At 43.9% G+C, this 20,802-nt stretch overlaps 1 protein-coding gene across 3 annotated transcripts; it reads left to right on the top strand.

Moving 5' to 3' along the window:
• Positions 1 to 465: 465 nt before the first annotated feature.
• LOC147632175 (ABC transporter C family member 5-like) lies at positions 466 to 19,609 on the top strand. Of its 3 annotated transcripts, none has more exons than XM_086808810.1 (13): positions 466 to 795; positions 1,769 to 3,912; positions 4,844 to 5,164; positions 5,581 to 5,667; positions 6,013 to 6,726; positions 6,804 to 6,968; positions 7,395 to 7,689; positions 17,673 to 17,887; positions 17,976 to 18,281; positions 18,369 to 18,432; positions 18,547 to 18,786; positions 18,879 to 19,140; positions 19,256 to 19,609. In XM_086808810.1, the coding sequence occupies exons 1-12, from the start codon at positions 603 to 605 to the stop codon at positions 19,004 to 19,006; spliced, it is 4,872 nt and encodes a 1,623-aa protein (XP_086664936.1). In that variant the 5' UTR covers positions 466 to 602; the 3' UTR covers positions 19,007 to 19,140; positions 19,256 to 19,609. The 3 variants fall into 3 exon arrangements, with proteins under 3 accessions (XP_086664936.1, XP_086664937.1, XP_086664938.1); XM_086808811.1 differs by having other exon boundaries at positions 488 to 1,531; XM_086808812.1 differs by lacking the exon at positions 466 to 795 and adding an exon at positions 1,345 to 1,510.
• The last annotated feature ends 1,193 nt before the right edge of the window (positions 19,610 to 20,802 follow it).

Genomic DNA, 20,802 nt, shown 5'->3' with positions numbered 1-20,802 from the left:
CTCAGTGTGGGAATGCGGAGAAAATATGGCACCAAAATGTTTTTTTTTGCATTTCTATATATATATATATATTGTGAGATTTTCAAGAATAAGAGTATTAAATAGCACTCCTCAATGATTTCACCTGCCCAGACCGTGTCGTGGGAAAGCCATGTAAGGTTTACTTGTTTAAGGTTTTTTTCTTTTTTTTATTTGTTGGTAACGTGTACATGGTATAGGCTGACGTGTACGAGGAGTGACATGTTAGGGAGCCGCCCACGTGGACAGGCGGGGTGGTGCATGAGCGACGGGCGTACGTAAAAGGAAGATGCCGAGCCCCACCATCGGTAACATCATGGTGGGACCGTTTTGCTATGCCGCATGTGCCCCATTTTTCCAAAAAACGAAAAGAAAAAAAAGCAGGGAAAAAATAAGAAAAGGGCTTTTTCTTTTTCGTTATTTTAAATTTCACCTTTCTTTACCGCCCTATGCTCTTTCTTTTGCTGCATTTTTCTCAGCTTGCAGGTTTCTGATGTTTTTTGGTGGTAGTGGTGGTTTTGGTGGAGCTTTTCCTCGCCATAGCTATTTCTTCTTCCACGCTCTCCAAGCGTTTGAAGCTTCGCATGCTAGGAGCTCTCGCCATAGCCTTTTCTTCTGATATATTTAAAGTTTTTTTTTTCAGCTGTTTTTCCACCCCTCTTATCGACAGATCAATTTTTCTTCTGTTTTTTTGGCCCACCATACCGCCCTTCAGAAGGTTTGCTCAGCTCCGTGGAATCGGAGCCTCCGCACTCATGAGCTCCCTTATTAATTCTGGTAATCAAAACTCTACCCAATTTCGCTCCTGTGTTTCTCAGAAATGGGCGCAAGAAAGTTTGCCTGTATCTCTGTTTTCGATGGATCAATCGGGCGCTTCTTGATTTGAGCGCCCAAACCTGAAACCTCTGCGCCCTTATATGAAAACAGTTTGGCTCCTCCCGCACATTCCATTCATTGATCGATGGGGCTCTTCATCAACTATACCCTGGGCCCATTAACATGAGGTTTACTTTGTTTGGGAAGAGTTTGGCGCTTTAGAAATTGAGTAATGCACAATCGACCAATTTCTCTTGTGTACTGCATGGACATCCCATGGTGGTCTTTTGTTTGTAATTCGATCACCGCTTACTGCTTTGAATTCAATTGGGCTCTTGCAGAAGTAAATACTGCAAGATTTTAAGCCTCTTTTGAGGATCGGTTTACTGCTTGTAGTCAGTTCAATTAAGCACTTTGGAAAGTGGGTACTGCAGAAAATGGAGCATCTTCTTGTGGTTTTGGCCGCTTTGCCGATTCTGTGTAATTGTATATTGCAAGTGTTCAATTGGGTGCATTATGAACAACTTCATATTTTAATGGTTTTCAGAAAGTATGAGGGCTATAGCTGCCTTCAAATTTGTGAGGCTTTGGGTTCCCCTGTTGGGATGCATTTTGAGTACCTGTATATCATGAGGGTTCAGTTGGATGCTCCAGCAGATTGCCTTACATTGGGCCAGTTGGGTGCTTCAGAAATCGGGTGATATTTTTTAAGGTTCAATTGGGGTTTTTAAACAAAATATAAGTAATGGGTAAATTTTTAAAGAAAGGTTGTTATTGCATACGCTTAGGTGCAATTGGGCAACTTGAAATATGGTTTATATTTTAATTGGAAGGTGCCTTCTTAATCTTAATATGAATAATAACGGGTCTTACAAAAGGGGGGGAGTATGTTGAATAATGCTTTTGTGTGTATTGTACTTTTGATATTTTGCAGCTAGGGCTTATTGGAGCATCCTTCCCTCGGGTGCTGCTGCACCTCCGCCAACTGGACAACACTGCACAGAGCTTTTTGATGGTATCAGAAGTTCCCTCCCGCACAACAGTGAAGGCTTTTGGTCCAATATAGGAGCTTTTGTCAGCAGCTCCTACTTGTTGGAAGATGCAGTCATCATTGTTCCTCATGGCATGTTCTTACTGGCCTACCTTATATGGTGGGCACGACAACACATGGGCTACCCCAAGTCAAAGAATACCTGCATAAATGCGAATGGGGTGCATTTGAATGGAGATGTTTCAACCAAGTATCAATTGGGTTCTCTCTACAAAGCAGCTTTTTCCTGTTGTATCTACCTCTTGTTAGCCAGCATCCTTGCCTTGCTATGGAGCATATACATCAAGCTTCACAAGGAAGGGGGGTCGTGCTTGCCGTACCATGCAATGGTGGCTGCTTTCGTGCAAGTTACTGCATGGCTTGTAATAAACAGGGCAATGCTTGAGACAAAGAGAAAAGGGAGACTTTTCTTTCCATGTATTTTGAGAACTTGGTGGATCATAGATTTTTTGTTACTTGTGTATTCGTCTTTTTTTCATGTTCGGATTTTGTCTAAACATTCTGAGTATTCATCAGTTAATCTCTGGGTGAGTTTGGCATCATGTCCGGCTGCTGCCTTTTTGTGTATAGCTGCCGTTTTAGGCAACACAGGCACTCATTATGTGAAGTCAGATATTCATGAGCCTCTGCTACCTCATTTTCTAGAGCAGATTGGTGATGATGAAGTCACTCCTTACAGCAATGCTGGGCTTTTGAGTATTGCCACTTTGTCATGGCTGGACTCTTTGCTTTCTGTGGGTGCCAGAAAGCCATTGGAGCTTAAAGATATACCCCTTCTTGCTCCTAAGGATCGGGTTGAAACATCATACCTACGCCTGAAAGCGGCCTTGAAACACTTGAAGCTCAATAATCCTAACAAGTCACCCTCCCTCCCTAAAGCCATTGCAACCTCTTTTTGGCAAGAGGCTGGATGGAGTGCCATCTTTGCAGCCTTAAACACCTGCGCTTCATATGTTGGCCCCTTTCTCATTACTGATTTTGTGGAGTATTTGAGTGGCAGGAGGCGCTTCAAGCATGAAGGTTATGTGCTAGCTTTTCTCTTTTTGGGCTCTAAGTTTACAGAGAGCTTGGCACAGCGTCAGTGGTACATGGGGATTAATCTGCTAGGGATGCACGTCCGGGCTGCTTTGACAGCCTTTGTGTACCGCAAGGGGCTCCGCCTTTCAAGTCAAGCCCGGCAAAGCCACAGTGGCGGGGAGATCATCAATTACATGTCTGTGGATGTGCAGAGAATTGGGGACTTTTCCTGGTATTTGCATGATAGCTGGGTTTTGCCCTTGCAGATTGTTTTGGCACTTGGGATTCTGTATAGAAGTGTTGGGGTGGCCTTCATTGCAACTCTGGCTGCAACAATTGTCTCTATTATCGGCAACACTCCCTTGGCCAAGCTGCAGGAAAATTATCAGGATCACTTGATGACAGCGAAAGACGAGCGCATGCGGGCCACTTCAGAGTGTCTGAGGAGCATGAGAATATTGAAACTGCAAGCATGGGAGGATAGATACCGAGCTAAGCTAGAAAGTTTGAGAGAAGAAGAATATGGATGGTTGCGGAAAGTTCTCTTTGCACAGGCAGCAGTCACGTTCGTATTCTGGGGGGCGCCAATTTTTGTGTCTGTGATCACCTTTGGCACATGCGTACTGCTTGGAATTCCACTTACAGCAGGCCGAGTACTATCAGCACTAGCCACATTTCGCATTCTGCAAGAGCCTTTGCGGAACTTTCCCGATCTTGTGGCTATGATTGCCCAAACGAAAGTCTCCTTGGACCGGGTCTCAAGTTTCCTGGAAGAGGAGGAGCTGCCAAAGGATGCAGTCCTTAAGGTTGACAAGGGTGCATCAAACCTGGCAGTTGAAATCAAAGATGGTGTGTTCAGCTGGGACCCGTCTTTTGAAATGCCCTCTCTCTCAAAAATCAATGTGAGAGTGAGCAAGGGGATGCGGGTGGCCGTGTGCGGGAAGGTTGGGTCTGGAAAGACGAGTCTGCTTGCATGCATTCTTGGGGAAATGCCAAAGCTCTGTGGCACGGTAAGATACCTAAACACCCACCAGATCTTAACAAATACTAAATCGGGTGACAATATAGAGTTTTAATGCTATTCATCAAGGTTCCTCTCTGTATGAGAGGGCTAGGTAGGTTTATAAAGTCCATATCTCTTTCCCTTTGGCCCGTTCGGTGCAAATCCCTCTCGGAACTTTCCCGTGTGAATTGGGTATCATATGGTGAGGCTGCTGCCCCACTGGGCACATCCTGCTGAGGTTGGGTCTTGTCTGAAACTTGTCTCGGTGTAGTACGTTGTGGTGATGACTATTGGGTTCTCTAATCCTGTGTCTGCTTGCTGTGTGGTTGGGTTTTAGAGGAAGTGACTTTATTTACCTCAATTCTGAAGATAAACCATGGTTGCAAATCATACGTGAATTGAGATAAACCATGATTCCAATCATACTCATATGATTGTCATCCAAACATCAAACAATTGAAAAAAAAAACGTGCACGATACTCGCGTATGTTATCTGTTCTTTTATAGGGCTTTTGAAGCAGCCGAAAGAAACATTTGTACAGCCTTGACCATATGCAATGAAGAATTATGAAGTATAAAGCATTGAATTACTCTGAAGCCTTTACCGTGCATGTCAAACCATCACATCAACAAGTCAGATTGTCATGCCTATTGGTCACTGGGAGCCTTTTTCTATAACATTTCTTGTTGCAGCTTGCTACAAGTCAACCTGTCAATCTTCTACTCCCCAAGAATCCAATGTCCTACTTTTTTGTAAGAAACTGGATCCACAGGCATTAGAATGAAGCACATATAATACAAGTATGATTGATGGAGCCTTAAAGTTTGAAATATTATAAGTATGATTGCAATATGAGCTGCTAAACATGTGTGTGACATTCTGCTTAGGTCGTATTGGTTTAGCATATAAACTGACTTTTATGACTCAACTCTTCAGGTGAAGGTTTGTGGGCAAACAGCCTATGTCTCACAGTCAGCATGGATCGAGACTGGCAACATAGAAGAAAACATTTTGTTTGGGAGTCCCATGGACAAAAGCAAGTATAAGTTCATACTCCAGGTCTGTGCACTAAAGAAGGACTTGACCCTGTTTTCCCATGGAGATCAGACAATCATTGGTGAAAGGGGTATTAACCTTAGTGGTGGTCAGAAACAGCGGATTCAACTTGCACGGGCTCTATACAAAGATGCAGATATCTATCTTCTTGATGACCCATTTAGTGCAGTTGATGCTCACACTGGAAGTGAACTCTTTAAGGTAAAGAGCTAGCTGGACAATTGAGGTGTTCGCCTGCATACATGAGTACATATACTCTCCTCCTCCCTACCAAAAAGAAAAAGAAAAAAAGAAACTGCTACACGTGTGTGCGCGTTTACCAAGTTGTGTGTGTGTGTCTGTGTATATATATATATATATATATAAAGAAAAAGAAAAAAAAGAAACTGCTACATGTGTGTGCGTGTTTACCAAGTTGTGTGTGTGTGTGTGTGTATACAACTTGGTAAACGCGCACGTAGCATATATACATACACATATATGCATTGTGTGTGGGTACACTTGCGCGCGCGCGCACACACACACACACGTCATATTTGTAGATTTATTGAGGATTTTGATGGACATACATTGTTTTCTCTTTGATGGACGTACATTGTTTTCTCTTTGCTTTCTAGGAATGCTTACTGGGAGCATTAGCAGAGAAGACAGTTATTTTTGTCACACACCAAGTGGAGTTCTTACCAGCAGCCGATCTTATACTCGTAAGTTTTTTTTTTCCCCTCGTAAATTACTTAATCCCCCGCGCCCCGAGACACCCACACACACACACACACACACACACACACACACACACACACACACGCACTGACGATGCACTTTTGCAAGTTACAATTGCACACTTTCACCTTTACGCTAACACTTTTACCCTTACACACTGGCACACTTCTACATTCTTTCACCTTTACACCTTTGCACTTACACTCACATTTTCTCTCACACACTTTTCCACTCACACTTACTCACACAGGCACTTTTACACTTACAATTACTCACTCACTCACTTATTTACACTTTCATGGCTTTTTATGCTTTCTTTGCATACAAAGGTGCTACGGGATGGGGAGATCATTCAGGCTGGAAAGTATGAGGAATTGTTGCAAGCAGGGACAGATTTTGATACCCTCGTGTCCGCCCACAATGAAGCTATTGAATCAATGGATGTCACGGAGTACATCTTGGATGAAGTGGATGAAGCGGACGGATCAGAGAAGCCAACTTCTGTTGTGAATGCTGAGGAAGAATCCTCGAAAAACTGTGAGATCGAAAAACTACCGGCACTTAAGGGTGACAAGCAATTGCCTGAAAGCCAGCTCCTTCTTCAACCCAAGATGAAGAAGAAGGACATGACTAAACGTACGAAGAGGAAGCAACTTGTACAGGAGGAAGAAAGGGAGAAAGGAAGCGTTAGTTGGTATGTCTACTGGTCCTATATGACTGCAGCTTACAAGGGTAGCCTCATCCCTGTGATTGTATTGGCTCAGCTTGCCTTTCAGCTACTGCAAATCAGCAGTAATTGGTGGATGGCGTGGGCCAGCCCGCCTGCGGATGGGCATCAATCGAGAAGCAGCAGTATGAAAATGATCCTAGTGTACATGGGGCTTGCATTCGGCAGCGCATTCTGTGTGTTTTTGCGAGCTTTGTTTGTTTCGATCTTTGGTCTCAAAGCGGCCCAGAAGCTGTTTTTAAGTATGATTAGATCAATTTTTGGTGCCCCAATGGCATTTTTTGATTCCACACCAACTGGCCGGATATTGAATCGGGTATGTGATTGGTATGATATTCTGAGCTTTTTGTGCTGGCACTAGTTGAGAGTTGTGGCTTTAATGTATGTTGGCAGGCATCATCGGATCAAAGTGTGGTTGACTTGGACATTCCATTTAGGCTAGCAAGCTATGCTTCGACAACAATACAATTACTGGGCGTCATTGGAGTCATGTGTCAAGTAACGTGGCAGGTTTTGCTGCTGTTTATACCAGTGGCAGCAATATGTCTATGGTTACAGGTAGCCTTTTTTTTCCCACTCTCATCAGTTTGTAATGAGGTATACACACACACACAAAGAGAAATTATTTACATGTATATGTATGTATATACATACATATACATGTGTGTATAGTGACACATAGGTAAATGTATTTGTATGTGTACATGTGTGTGTAAACATATGCAGCTGTTCATATACGTAGGTGTGCGTGCGCGTGTGATGTACATGTATATGCATATGCATACATGCACATATACATGTAACATACACATATGCATGTGCATGTACATACACACATACACATACACATACACATACGCATGTACATACACACATACATACATAAGTAAATACCTTTTGAAAATTTCAAGTAATTGGTATTGGGAACTAAATGCTCTCTATCATTCTGCACCTTTATAACAAAGAGCTTTTTTTTCCTTGCAGAGATATTACATGGCTTCAGCAAGAGAGCTCACGCGACTTGTCGGAATTCAGAAATCTCCAATCATTCATCACTTTGGGGAATCTATCTCTGGAGCGCTTACCATTCGAGGATTCGAGCAACAAAAGCGATACATAAAGACCAATTTCATTCTCTTTGATAACTATTCACGTCCTTTTTTCAATAGCTTTTCTGCTATTGAATGGCTTTGCCTACGGATGGAGCTCTTATCGACGTTTGTTTTTGCCTTCTCGATGGTGCTCCTTGTCAGCTTCCCTCTTGGAAACATTGATCCAAGTAAGTCCACTATGACACACCCACACACACCACAGAGACACCAACACGCACAGCCACACATTCACGTATGCACGCGCAGTTCAGTTCACGTACGCATGCGCACGCACACCCTCCCACACACACACACACACACACACACACACTGCCAACAAAAAGCTATACACACTACACCCCCTGCACCCACACACATCACATATCAACATACGCACGCGTGATCCCCCCCCATCCCCCCCCCCTTCCCTTCCCTCTCTAAGGTCTCCATAGACCACACCCAAGGATTGTTGACCTAGAACCAAAACCCTAATGACGTTTCATAGACCCGACATCATTGTACGCATCATCGCATGATTGCAATGGATTGTGGCTAGCGACTCACCACCCAATTGTAGGTTCAGTGCCTCGAACCACCCCCGAGCCAAGGGTCTAATTATTGCGAGTCTGCATGGTACCAATGGCCCCAATCTAGCGTCCCATACCACTAGGCCGAACTAGCCACCTTGCAGCTCCATGCCGAGGAGATCTTGCACGCTTCCTTGGTAGCCCCGGGCCATCGTGTGACTACATGACCTCTTGTGCCTAATAATAAGTGACCTCAAGGTCACTTATATAGTAATAACCTGGCTATTATTGGCAGTGGCTTTATTTATAAGCTTTCTTGCTATATTTATAATCTTTTAGCCATTATTAGCCCTAAGCTATTAATTATAAGCTCTTAGCCAATCTAGACCTCTTCTTGCTAGCGCCCTTAGTCCTCGTGTAAACCCTCTAGGTGGTTAGGGACCTTAGGGAATGTAGGTTTTAGGTATATATATATATATATACATATATAATAAGCTATAACTAGCTTCCGTGGCGTGAAAAAAACTGAAAAAATTGGGTAAAATAGGCGTACACTTAAAGATAGAGGGTAGCTGCGCTAAATAAAGAGGAGATGGGGATTATTCTTAGAGGCAAGGAAGCGATAAAGAAAAGAGAGTGTTGGGGAAGATTTTGGCACCTGAGAGATTGGATTAGAGAGTCTTTTGGTAAAGGAGTTTTTTGGTTGTTGAAGTTGGAAGCGTATGCAGGTACAGTGACGAGGTCGACGGGGAATCTGGTTGAGGAGACTTGGATTCAGTTCAGAGCAAGGGGTGTGCTGGAGGGAGAGAGTTCTGTGTGGGGAACTGGTGTCCGAGAACCTCCCTATAAACACCACTGTTAGATACTTGAACGAATCAAGGATTGCTCATAATATATCCCAGTTGTATCAGATAGTTGAAAACCTGCAAGCAATGGTTACAGTGTAATTTGTGTTGATGATTTTGTGGGCTTGAGTCCTCTGAGTTCTGTGTGGTTATCTTTGTGAGAGCTTTTATTGCTCTGCTGATTATTGTATCCAATTGTTCTTCCCCTCAATTTGTTCAGAGTCTAAAGCACACTGCGCTATCGATTTAAATCGACAGAAGGTGGAGTTGTTGGTGTTTAAGAGTTTCAATTACCTTAAGGTTTTGCAGAATATGTTTGAGGAGAGTCTATCTTTGAGAAGCTGTGAAGATCAAGCTGTCTGGGGTAAGTTTATTTTTGTCAACAGAGCTGGTTCTGTGTCAACTGAACGTTAGAACCATTAGTTGGTAGTGAGGGGATCTTGAGCTGACTTGTCTGAGTGGGTAAGAAGTGTTTCTGGGTCTGGTTTGACAGTCAGAGCTGTTAGCTGTCAGTAGTCACAAGGTTTGGTGTTCTGAGTGCCTTCTGTGGTAGCGGTGACTCAGTTGCTGTCAGCTGAGTATCCATTATGATGGGGTTTTGAGTGGTTAGAGTGGTTTGAAAATCTGGAAGTGCCAGCTGACTCAGAGGAAAGAGTATCTGCTTCAGCTGTGTCAGTTTAACTAGAGGGACAGATACAGTCAGTTCTGAGGCAGTTGTGAGCCTACAACTGTCAGCAAAGAGCCAAAAGAGTGATATTCTGATCATTTTGGAGATGTTTGAGGGCCTAAGGATGAGAGAAGACATAGAGGATAAAGTCTCACTCTGAAGGTTTCGGGAGGAGAATTTTGCATCTTAATTCTGAGGCAGAGTCCACCTTGATCAAGTCAGCAGAGGGGTTAGAAGTGGGTCGACAGAGGATCAAGGAGGTCTCTGAGGTTGTGGATATATGGTCAGCTGACTGCTTGACGCTATCCGTCCCTAGAGACTCTTGCATAATGTGCTCCTATTTATCTTCCAGCCTGATTGCTGATTAAAATTCTAGCCATTCCAGTGGCTTGTCGTGCTCAAAGTCATCTTTCCCGACCAACTCTATATCATTAATGTCGGATGACTTCACAGAGTTACTGTTCGCTAACTCCATATAGGTCCAGTGCACCCGAAACCGTGCGTGCAAACTTGGAGAAAATAGTGACAAAAAGGTAATGGGTTATGGGCCGGAAAGTGAAAGGTTTAAAGAAAATCTTTTAAGGTAGATGAGAGGGCAAGGACGAGGTTTTTAGCAGTGGAGGAAGTTTGTTGATCCAAGCCCACACGAATTTGCAAGTATGATCCAAGAAAAAGGGCAAGGTTGAATTTATAGGAGCAAGTGAGTTTATAAAAAGCCAGCGTTAGTTTTGTGCTTTCTTAAAAGCTAGGGCTTAAAATAAAAGCCCCCCCCACTTTTAGCACAAGAAAAAGCTTTCCTTGCGTTTATTTAAAACTCCACCCCCCCTTTTTAGACTCTACCTCCTCTCTCTTTAGATCAACTCTTAAGTTTGGCCCAGGCTCTTTTCCTTGCTCCTCTCTCTTTAGGTAACTCTAAGTTTGGCCCAGGCTCTTTTTCTATCACACGCCCCCCTTCCTTGCATTTTGCATGTGTGCCAAACCTGCCCTGTACAGCCATCTTGCAATGCACCCATGCTCAGATTCTGTCTCCCCACACTCTGCTCAAATAGTTGACTGTTGCTCAAAGCGCCGTCCATGCCGTGTATGCTGCCTTGCACCTTGCTGTGCGCACTGCCGCTGTCGGCCGGTGTGTCAGTGCCTAGGCTGGCTGCTTGTCACGTTCACCTTGCACAGGGGTACACGGTGACACTTGCATGATCATCAATGCAAAACATTTGTACAGAATAGTACCTTTTTATAGGAATATTTGTTGTACGCTGTGACCCCATTGTGAGCCCTCAGTCCAAGTAGAGTCGGGCATGAGCTACGCAGGTCAGTCTCCGGGCCATAGAGGTCAGTTGAGAGTCAGTTCTCTTAACCCACTTGGAGAATTCATGAGATAGTGCATGTAGAAGTCAGCTTTAGCAGTAGGTCTTGCATTAGACAGCATATAGTTGCATATGGGACAGCCAAAGCCATCCCATCGGCATGGCAGCCCACAAAGGGGCAACATCTAGGCCATGGAGGGGCCTAGGCAGCCAGTCGGCTGCCATAGGGGCTCTAGAGCTATTGTCGGCCAGCCATGGGGGCCGACAAGAGCTCTAGAGCTCTTGGGGCTCTAGAGCTCTTGTCGGCCAGCTGCAAAAGCCTGTAAAGTGCAGCATTTAATGCTGTTTAAACAGTATTTTTGTCCATAGTAAACAGGCTGACAACTTCCTTGGATTGACCAATAGCCTTTGAGCATATAAAAGCAATCGCATAATTCCTCATGCATCATTCAGTATTCAGAAAAGTTCATCAGCAGTTCAAGCAGCAGATATCTATCCTATCATCTCTAGGCAATCATTGAAGATCCTCTTCAGCATTCAGCCAGCATATGTGCAGTCCTATGGCTATCTCGACTTGCATCAGTGCCTGAAGAGTCTTTTGCTGTGTCTCGGATTGGTGGATACTCAGCAGATGTACGGTCTTCCTTGTCCTTGTGTTGGGCTATCATATCTTGCTTGTTTTCTCAAGCTTTGTCAACATTCTCCAAAGAATAATAGAAGCAAATACTCCTGCTTGCAGGGGGGGGGCCACTCAGCCCTTTAGTGGGTATTTGGGACCCAATACTGTGTTGACTACTTCACTCTTATTCTCTTCTCTCTCTACTCTGTGAATTTGGATGCTAAAGATGTCACCACATAAAGGTATAATGAAGGCCTTGTTGTGCGTTACCACGAAGAGCCCCAGTGCATGTAACATTGGTATCAGAGCATCAGGTTGGTGACCCAACTTGACTACGTAAAGAAGTGAGAGCATGACCCAACTTGACTACCTAAAGAAGTGAGAGCATCCGGTGGATGGTAATACTGCGGTCTGGAAAAAACACCCAGGCCTCCACCATGTCAGGAGAGACATTGTATCAAAGAGAAAGCCAACATGAAGTTATGGAGGCACAAAGCTTCCAACACGACACACCAACAGAAAGTACGCTTCCACTAAGCACATAAGAGCTCTCGAGAATAATGATGGATCAAATAAATTCTCTGAAGATGCTGCTTGCTCCGCAAAAAAAGAGAAGTCCAAAGAAGGCATCTCAGATCTTGCACATATGTTCTTCAGTAGGGAGGAACAAAGAAGAAAAGACGTGAAGAAGCAAGAAGAAAAGCAATAGAAGAAAAAAATAAAGAAGAACAGAGACGTGCGGAGGAACAAAGGGATAAGGAAGCCACACACGAGTATGACGAAGACTAGTGCCGTCGAGAAGCCGCCGACTGAGAGTTTCAACAAAGACTCAATTGGGAGGCTATGCAAATCCAGCATCAGCAGACGATGAAATAGATTCTGGCATCCCTCCCCAAGATGGCTCCAAATACCTTGTCCTCCACTACTTCTACCACCACCGTCATACGAACCTCTCCAAATTTTAGTAAGTATGATGGTAAGTGTGATCATGCCGCTGTTACTCAGTTTATTCATCAATTTGAAGCACATTTTCCTTTAGCTAAAATTACAGATCCACAAGATAGTCCACGTGGCACTATCCCGACTCATTGGGGAGGCTGTTACTTGGTGGCAGCATTGGTCACAACTTCACACAGATCCCATCACAGGCCAATTTCAATTTGATTGGACTACCTTCGTGGTTGACCTCAAGGCCCGTTTTCTTCCACCATAGTACATGACTAATCTTGAGGACGAGTTTTACAAACTCACTCAAGGTGGTTCTCTTGTTTTTGACCTATTCCAACAAGATCATTACAATGGCCCAACAGTTGGGCATATTGGAAGAAGATAAGCGCAAGCAATTTATTCGAGGTTTAGACACTAACATTAGGTACCCATTTAGGAGTTTTGAGCCTTAGAATTATGCACAAGCATTGACCCTCGCTCAGAATCATGAATTGATGCTGAACGGAGGTAAGCCCAAGTAGGTACAGTCTATCCCGAAGCCCTAGCAGCAGTCATCTACCCAGGGTAAGGGGGCTCAGAATAGCAAAGACCAAAAGGACCAAAAGAAAAGTTCTCAGGGTCAATCGGGTAATAAGAAAGATTCTATGCCCAAGAAGACTCCTGAGGAAAAAGCTAAGGAGGGCATTACTGGAGGTTATCTCCAGTCAGATGAATAGACACGGTACAGGACAAAGAATCGTTGTTTCTTTTGTCACACTGTGGGACACGGGTGCAGTAAGTTTCAGGCTGAAAAGTCTGCTAAGGCATCCACTTCCATAGTAGCAACCATAGCATCCCCATCCACACCTCTGCCATCAGCCTCTTATGCCGTTCAGCTATTGTTTGCTTTGAATTCGATGCCACCAGTGGTATTTGATGATAAGCAAGAGGGTGAGGCTGAGGGACAGACAAAGGCTCTCATATGTGCCTATGGCACTGCAAGGAGACAATAGTTCATTGTCCTCTTTGACATGGGTAGTTCTAAGGATGCCATCTCTCCGTAGTTGGCAAACAAGATGAGATGTACCTTGGTTCCTTACCATTTAGATGTGGATGGGTTTACCCCTGGTCTATGTGCACACATTTCTAATAAAGCTTAGCAGTTTGAGTTTCAGGTTCAGAAGGCAACATTCCAGCGCGATTTCATTGTTTCCTCTCTTTTAGGATGTGACATGATCCTCGGGATCTAGTGGTTTCGACAGTATGCACCCATTCCTGATTGGAGGCAGGACACTTTCACCATTGTTGAAGGTTTTCTTGAGCCCATCATGATTCGTGGGGATCGGAGCATTAATGGAATTCCACTCATTTTTCACATTCGGGCCCAACGAGCCATAAGAAAAGAAGCAGAGTGTGGGTTTCTAAGATAGTACCTGTAGTGGAGCAGAGGATGGCTGGTCTTTTGTCTCAATACAGTAGCATCATGCTACGAGATGATCTCCCACCCAATCTCCCAACCAATAGACCTGAGGATCATCGCATAGAGTTGGTTTCTAGTTTAGAGCCTCCTAGCAAGTTTCCCTACCTCCTTTCTAAGGCATTGGAGAGCAAGCTAGAGCAGCAGTTAGCCTAGCTACTTCGGTCTAGATTTATCTTACCGTCTTTCTCCCCATTTGCCGCTTCCATTCTCTTTGTCCAAAAGAAGGATAAGACCGCACGCTTATGTGTGGATTACAGGGCACTCAATAAGCTAACGGTTAAGAATAGATTATAAAATTTTCTCTGAGATAGATCTTAAGAGTGGCTACTACCAGTTTCGGATCTTTGAGGTAGACATTTCAAAAAATGCCTTTAGTACTGAGCACGGCCACTATGAATTTGTGGTGATGTCCTTTGGATTCACCAACGTACTAGCGACGTTCAACAAGATGATGTCTCGGGTTTTCAGGAACTCATTAGCAAATGCGTCTTCAGCTTCTTAGATGACATCCTTATCTTATCCTCTCACCAACTTGCTCAAGGACGTGAAGACTCGCTACCAGAAAGTATCCGTCACACGAGCAAGGCTTTAGAGGCATTTCAGGCAATGAAGAAAGTTGCCTTTGCGTCACCAGTTTTGAAGTTGATATCATGGGATGATCCTTTCGAGGTGAAAGTATCCGTCACACGAGCAAGGCTTTAGAGGCATTTCAGGCAATGAAGAAAGTTCCCTTTGCGTCACCAGTTTTGAAGTTGATATCATGGGATGATCCTTTCGAGGTGATTACTAATGCTAGTAACGTAGAAATTGGAGCTATTTTACAGCAAGATGGTAGGCCAGTGGCTTATTATAGCTGCAACTTGAATAACACCAAAAAGAATTATTCGGTGTATGACAGAGCTTTTGGGGATGATGATCGCGCTTAAACATTGGAAGCACTTCCTTTACAGAAGAGATTTCACAGTTGAGACAAATTACTAGGTACTTAAATGGTTGCAAACCATGGCTAGTGCCCAATGGATTGACAGGCAGTCCAGATGGAGTCAATTGTTTTAACAATTTGGGAGAATGATTGAGTATGTCCTTGGTAAGAACCACCCCATTGCCAATGCTCTTAGTCGAAAAGGTACAATGCAGACATTGTAGGAGTCCACTGTGCTGGAAATTCAATGATCTGGATTCGGAAGAGTTTGGGACTCAATATCAGCTGGCCCTCACATGCCACTACAGTATACATGATGGTTGGTTATTTTCAAGAACCGTCTCTGTGTACTAAAAGAGAAGTGTCAAGTCCTTCTCCATGATGCCCATGATTCTCTTGTTGGAGGTCATAGAGGTATCAACAGTCCCTTGGAGAAGTTAGAGAGGTCATTCTATTGGCCTAAAATGCGATGGGATGTCTACCAACACATCCAATCATGTGAGATATGCCAAAAGGTGAAAGTTCCTCATACGAAACAGGCAGGGTTATTTCAACCTTTGCCTATTCCAGAGGGACCTTTTCACGACATCAATATGGACTTCGTAGGCCCTCTTTTTGCCGTCGCAGCTGGATCTAGAAACACACAATGTATGACAATTGTGGACAGATTCAGTAAGTTTTGCATGCTCATTTCATGCAAGCAAACAACCACAACCGAGGACATAGCTCGCTTGGTCATTCATTTTTGGTATCCCATTGGTGGATCGCCACAGACAATCACATCAGGCAGAGATTCTAAGTTCATGTCCCATTTTTGGAGAGCATCGTTTGACAATTTTGGGACTAAGTTACAGCTGTCCAGCGCATTCCATCCACAAGTAGATGTGGATGGCCAAACAGAAATATACAATCAATTGGCCTTTCACGTGCTCAAATCATACTGCCATGATCAGTAGTCGAAATGGGAACAATATCTTCCATTGGTTCAGGCAATCTTAAATGATACTCGCTCATTGAGTATTGCTTGGACACCATATGAGGTAGCATTTGGTCGCTGGTTCTCATCTCTTTTGACGAGACAGATATCACCATCTCTAGAGGCCAATAAGACAACCGAAACATGTTCGGAAATCATTGAGTCAGTTAAGGAGCGCCTTGCCAAAGCTTAGGAAGCATATACTCGGCAAGTCAACAAATCCAAGCGAGATGTCAACTTTAAGGAAGGGGATTGGATATAGCTCCGCATCATGAAGCAATGGCTAAAGCAAGTGGGCAAGTGTTGTCCCAAGCTTTTATTCCGAAGTTTCGGCCCATGTCCGATCATTCAGAAGTTAAGTGATGTCTCTTTAAAGTTAAAGTTGCCGGAAAGTTGGACTATGCACAATATCTTTCATGTTTCTTGGTTGAAGCCATATGTAGGTTCGGCATTGCAAGATGTATTAGAAGAGCAACAACCAGATATGATCGAGGAGGTAGAAGTCATAGAGCCAGAACAAATTCTCCTCCACAGATGGAAGCATGGTTCCGGTCGAAGAATACGACAGTTTTATACGAAGTTTAAGGACGGAGGAACCCATGAAGTAGTATGGTTGGATGAAGAGTTCTTTCAAGAGTACCCCCAATTGTTGGCGGACTACTTGGAAGCCCTGAATTTGCTGCAAAGTTAAGCAGGAGGGAATGTCGTGCACTCTGCACTGGGGTACAAGTGACACACTGGCTTGATTATCGGTGCAAAACATTTGTATGGAATAGTATCTTTTTATAGGAATATTTGTGAGCCCTCAATCCAAGTACAGTCAGGCACGAGTTATGTAGGTTAGTCTCTGAGCCATAGAGGTCAGTCGAGAGTTAGTCCTCTTAACCCACTTGGAGAATTCATCAGATAGTGCATGTAGAAGTCAGCTTTAGTAGTAGGTCTTGCATTAGAAAGCATATAGTTGCATATGGGACAGCCAAAGCCATCCCATGAGCATGGCAGCCCACAAAGGGGCAACATCTAGGCCATGGAGGGGCCTAGGCAACCAGTCGGCTGCCTAATTCTGTCCCTGCTTGCAGTCGGCCAGCCATGGGGGCTCTAGAACTCTTGTCGGCCAGCTTAAATAAAGGCAAGGAGTCGGCAAAGACAAACCTCAGCAAAAGCCTGTTAAGTGCAGCTGTCATGTGCAAGACATGTACATGCTCATTCCAGGAGCTAATCCTTGAAGGCCAGCAGAGTAAAGACAAGATTTAGGACTAGAGTTTGGGCTACAGTAGCTAGCATAGGCATGGGAGGCTTTGTTTTGGGATTAGTTCTTGTTGGCCAGCATAAGAGAAGCTTATCACAAGGAGTCGGCAACATTTTGATTATTCTATGTCCTAGGACGTGGCTGACAGTAGGTCATCAAGTTCACAAATGCTTCAAAGGGTTATGTATAGCAATCGCTTGGCTCATAGTTGGGTATTCAGCCTCTCATAGGCTGGGTCACAGATTTAGGAATTAGACTAGGTACCCCTAACCCTAATCCTAGGTTAGCACATGCCCCTAGCCCTAAACCTAGGCCTGTCGGGACATAACCACCCCCCTCCTCTTCCCCTTCCACACACACACACACACACACACACACACACAACACACACCTTGCAGAGACATGGACATGCATGCAAATGCACACATGCATATGCTCACACGTGGAAAATGTGTTTGCTATCTTTGCTGTAAAACATCGCTTTTCAGAGTCTTGTTGGTACTCAACTCTCAGGTTCCACCCTTTTACCAAAAAAGACACAACGCGCACGTGCACGCGCACAGAGAGAGAGAATGTGATCAGTCTTTGCCTTGGGCATCTCTTTTCAGTCTTGTTGGTACTCACTGAGGTTCCAACCTGTTTTTTCCTGCAGGCATGGCAGGCCTGGCAGTTACTTATGGGCTAAATCTGAATGCAAGACAGTCTCGCTGGGTGCTAAGTCTTTGCAAGTTGGAAAATAAGATCATTTCTGTTGAGAGGATCCAGCAGTACACACGGCTACCCAAAGAGGCAAGTGCAGTAATCATGGGTCCCCAACCTGGGCGTGATTGGCCCACTTGTGGTACTGTAGAGTTTCTGGATTTGCAGGTATGTGGTCATGTTTAAATCGTTCATTCGAGAGTTAGTTATGTATGTGGACACATATTTTACTATCTTGCTGTTGTGCAAGATGCAGGTACGGTATGGTGCGCACTTGCCATTGGTTCTACATGGTATCAGCTGCTATTTCCCTGGAGGTAAGAAGGTGGGAATCGTGGGTCGTACTGGGAGCGGCAAGTCAACACTGATACAGGCACTGTTTAGAATCGTGGAACCCACGGGAGGCAAAATAATCATTGATGGCCTGGATATAACATCCATAGGCCTGCATGATTTGCGGTCCCGCCTGAGTATCATCCCGCAGGACCCGACACTCTTTGAAGGCACCATGCGAGCAAACCTTGATCCTCTTGAAGAGCATTCAGATGCTGAAATTTGGGCGGTAATACTTATGAACTAGTTGTGCCTCTCTGGCATGGATTCTCGTCCACTACACATTTTTGACGTGTCTTCTTATTTTGGCATACAGGCACTTGACAAATGCCAGCTTGGTGATGTTGTGCGTTCAAAGGAGTCAAAGCTTGACACTACTGGTTTGTTTGTTGCACTTAACCAGGACTGAATCAGTATTAATGTTTTCAATTTGGACCCAGAAAAGTAAACGCGACGGATTATGATCTTCATCTTTGTGGATATTATGGTTACAGTGATTGAGAATGGCGAGAATTGGAGCGTGGGCCAAAGACAGCTTGTGTGTTTGGGCAGGGCTCTTTTGAGATGTAGCCGCATCCTTGTTCTCGATGAAGCCACCGCGTCCGTGGACACAGCAACGGATGGGCTTATCCAACGCACCATAAGAAGTGAGCTGAACGACTTCACGGTCATCACGGTTGCGCACCGAATCCCAACAGTGATCGACAGTGACTTCGTGTTAGTATTAAGTGATGGTATGTGAACTTTGTTTCCTGACACACTCATTTTTTATATATATATGGCACATACTTATACACACATACGTACATAACTTTTCCCCTTGCAGGAAGGGTATTAGAATTTGATGCACCCATCAGTTTGCTGGAGGATAAGTCATCTGCATTTTTGAAGCTCGTGTCCGAATATACGTCGAGGTCGAGTAATGCCTCGGACATATCGTCAAGTTTAGGCTAGAAGGCATGTACCTTTCTAGTAGAAGATGCCTTTCTACTAATGCTGGTGATGAGCACCACTGACACTCCTACATGGAAGGACCGAACTTCACACAAGTATTACCAATGCCCATTGCAAGCACTCAAATCCAACTGGTAAATTTCATACGGGTGCATATAAATCTTACTTTTGTAGATGATGTCTCCGGGATGTGTCATGGTCACCACTGTTTTGAGGTTTTTTCTGTAATTTTTTAATCTGCGAGGGAAGGCTGTCCGAGCTGGATGCAAGCTATGTTCATATGCAGTGCAGAAAATTGCACCAGGCCTGTACATAATGGAGCGGGACTTCAACGGGACTTCACGCCAACATGCCATGCCGATCAATGTACTTCAAGGGCTATCATTTAGTGTGCAGGATTTCTGTCCAAGTCTATGCAAAAGTCCCTTCATCGGGATGCTGGTTGTGCCAAGGATGCATGCCAATGTCAGCTCTTCAGGTCTATGTGCTGATTTTCTGCTTCCCTGTTGTTGAGTTGTTGACAGTGGTTGTAAAATCAGACTGAGAAAATTATATTATGAATTGAACCATGGACATCATCAAAATATATAGTGGCTGTTATATATTCAACATACGTTGTTTTATGTTTAGTACTCTTTTCAATACACCCGGCGAGCTCATGCACATGAGCAATGACCACTTTTCATGCAGAATGTCGCACTTCACGGGGAGCTTACCAGGATCTATACAATTGACTATGCATTTTGCGTGCTCTTTACAAAGCTAGGAAGCATGTGGATAACTTGCACTCTGATATACGTTCAACCAGCCAAAGGACCACACACAAATTCACATGACTCTGCACTTTAGGAGTATCCATTTAGCTTCCACTCCTCGAATTCTTCCACTCCTCGAATCAGGAGTGGTAGAAGCCCGTGCTCATGTGCACACATTCTAAGGGAATTTCCCCTATTGTGAAACGAATACGGTATTCAATTCTTCTGTTATATAATTGCATTTGAAAACACCAGGCATTCTTACAAGGGCCTACCGAACTATTAGGCAATTCTGGAATGCAAAAGGTGCAAGATTTGCAATTTACGCACACAAATTGGTTGGCTTCTATTGACACACTGAGAGGGGATGCAAATGGTTCTCTTCAGCAATATAGTAGCTCTATGATCACTACCAACATGATTAAGTGAATGCAAGTTTTGGAAGATGATTACGTGAACATGAATAAATCATGTGAGAGAGCATGTGATTCTTTGAAAGATTGCATGGACCTTCCACGGTGAGAGTAAAACAATCTTGTGAAGCACTAATAATTTTACTTAGAATGAGCATAGGAAGCACAATAATTGAATATAGGCCCATCACTTGCTATTTAGTATTAAGGTTAGATCCTCATAGGGTTGACCAATATAACATATGGCTAGATCCTCATAGGGTTGTCCAATATAACATGGGCATCTTCATATATTCTGAAGGCGCTCTCTTGTTAAGCTCTCTTGAGACACTTCCAAATGCCATGTACTTTAGGATTGTATCATAATGAGAGCCTAGCTTATATGGTTGGACACTTGGGGGTAACTTAGTCACTTACTATTGGGTGGTCTGGTAATAAATGGCTTATCAAATATAAAAACTAATCTCTCATCTATGTAATAGAGCTGTGTATTGCTATTTTTTTTTTCTCGAAAGTTTTGAGATCAGTAATTACTAAATGTATGTTTGTGGTAGAGATGCTCTTGAGCTATAAGTTGATGCACTCTTGGTTTTTTTGGGTGGAAAAATTATAATGACTATGCTTTTGA

Source organism: Cibotium barometz, chromosome 14 (genome assembly GCF_041138505.1).
Source record: "Cibotium barometz isolate CiBa-2024 chromosome 14, ASM4113850v1, whole genome shotgun sequence".
Taxonomy (NCBI): Eukaryota; Viridiplantae; Streptophyta; class Polypodiopsida; order Cyatheales; family Cibotiaceae; genus Cibotium; species Cibotium barometz.
The sequence above is the reverse complement of the archived record's forward strand: the minus strand, read 5'-3'. Positions and strand labels throughout refer to the sequence as shown.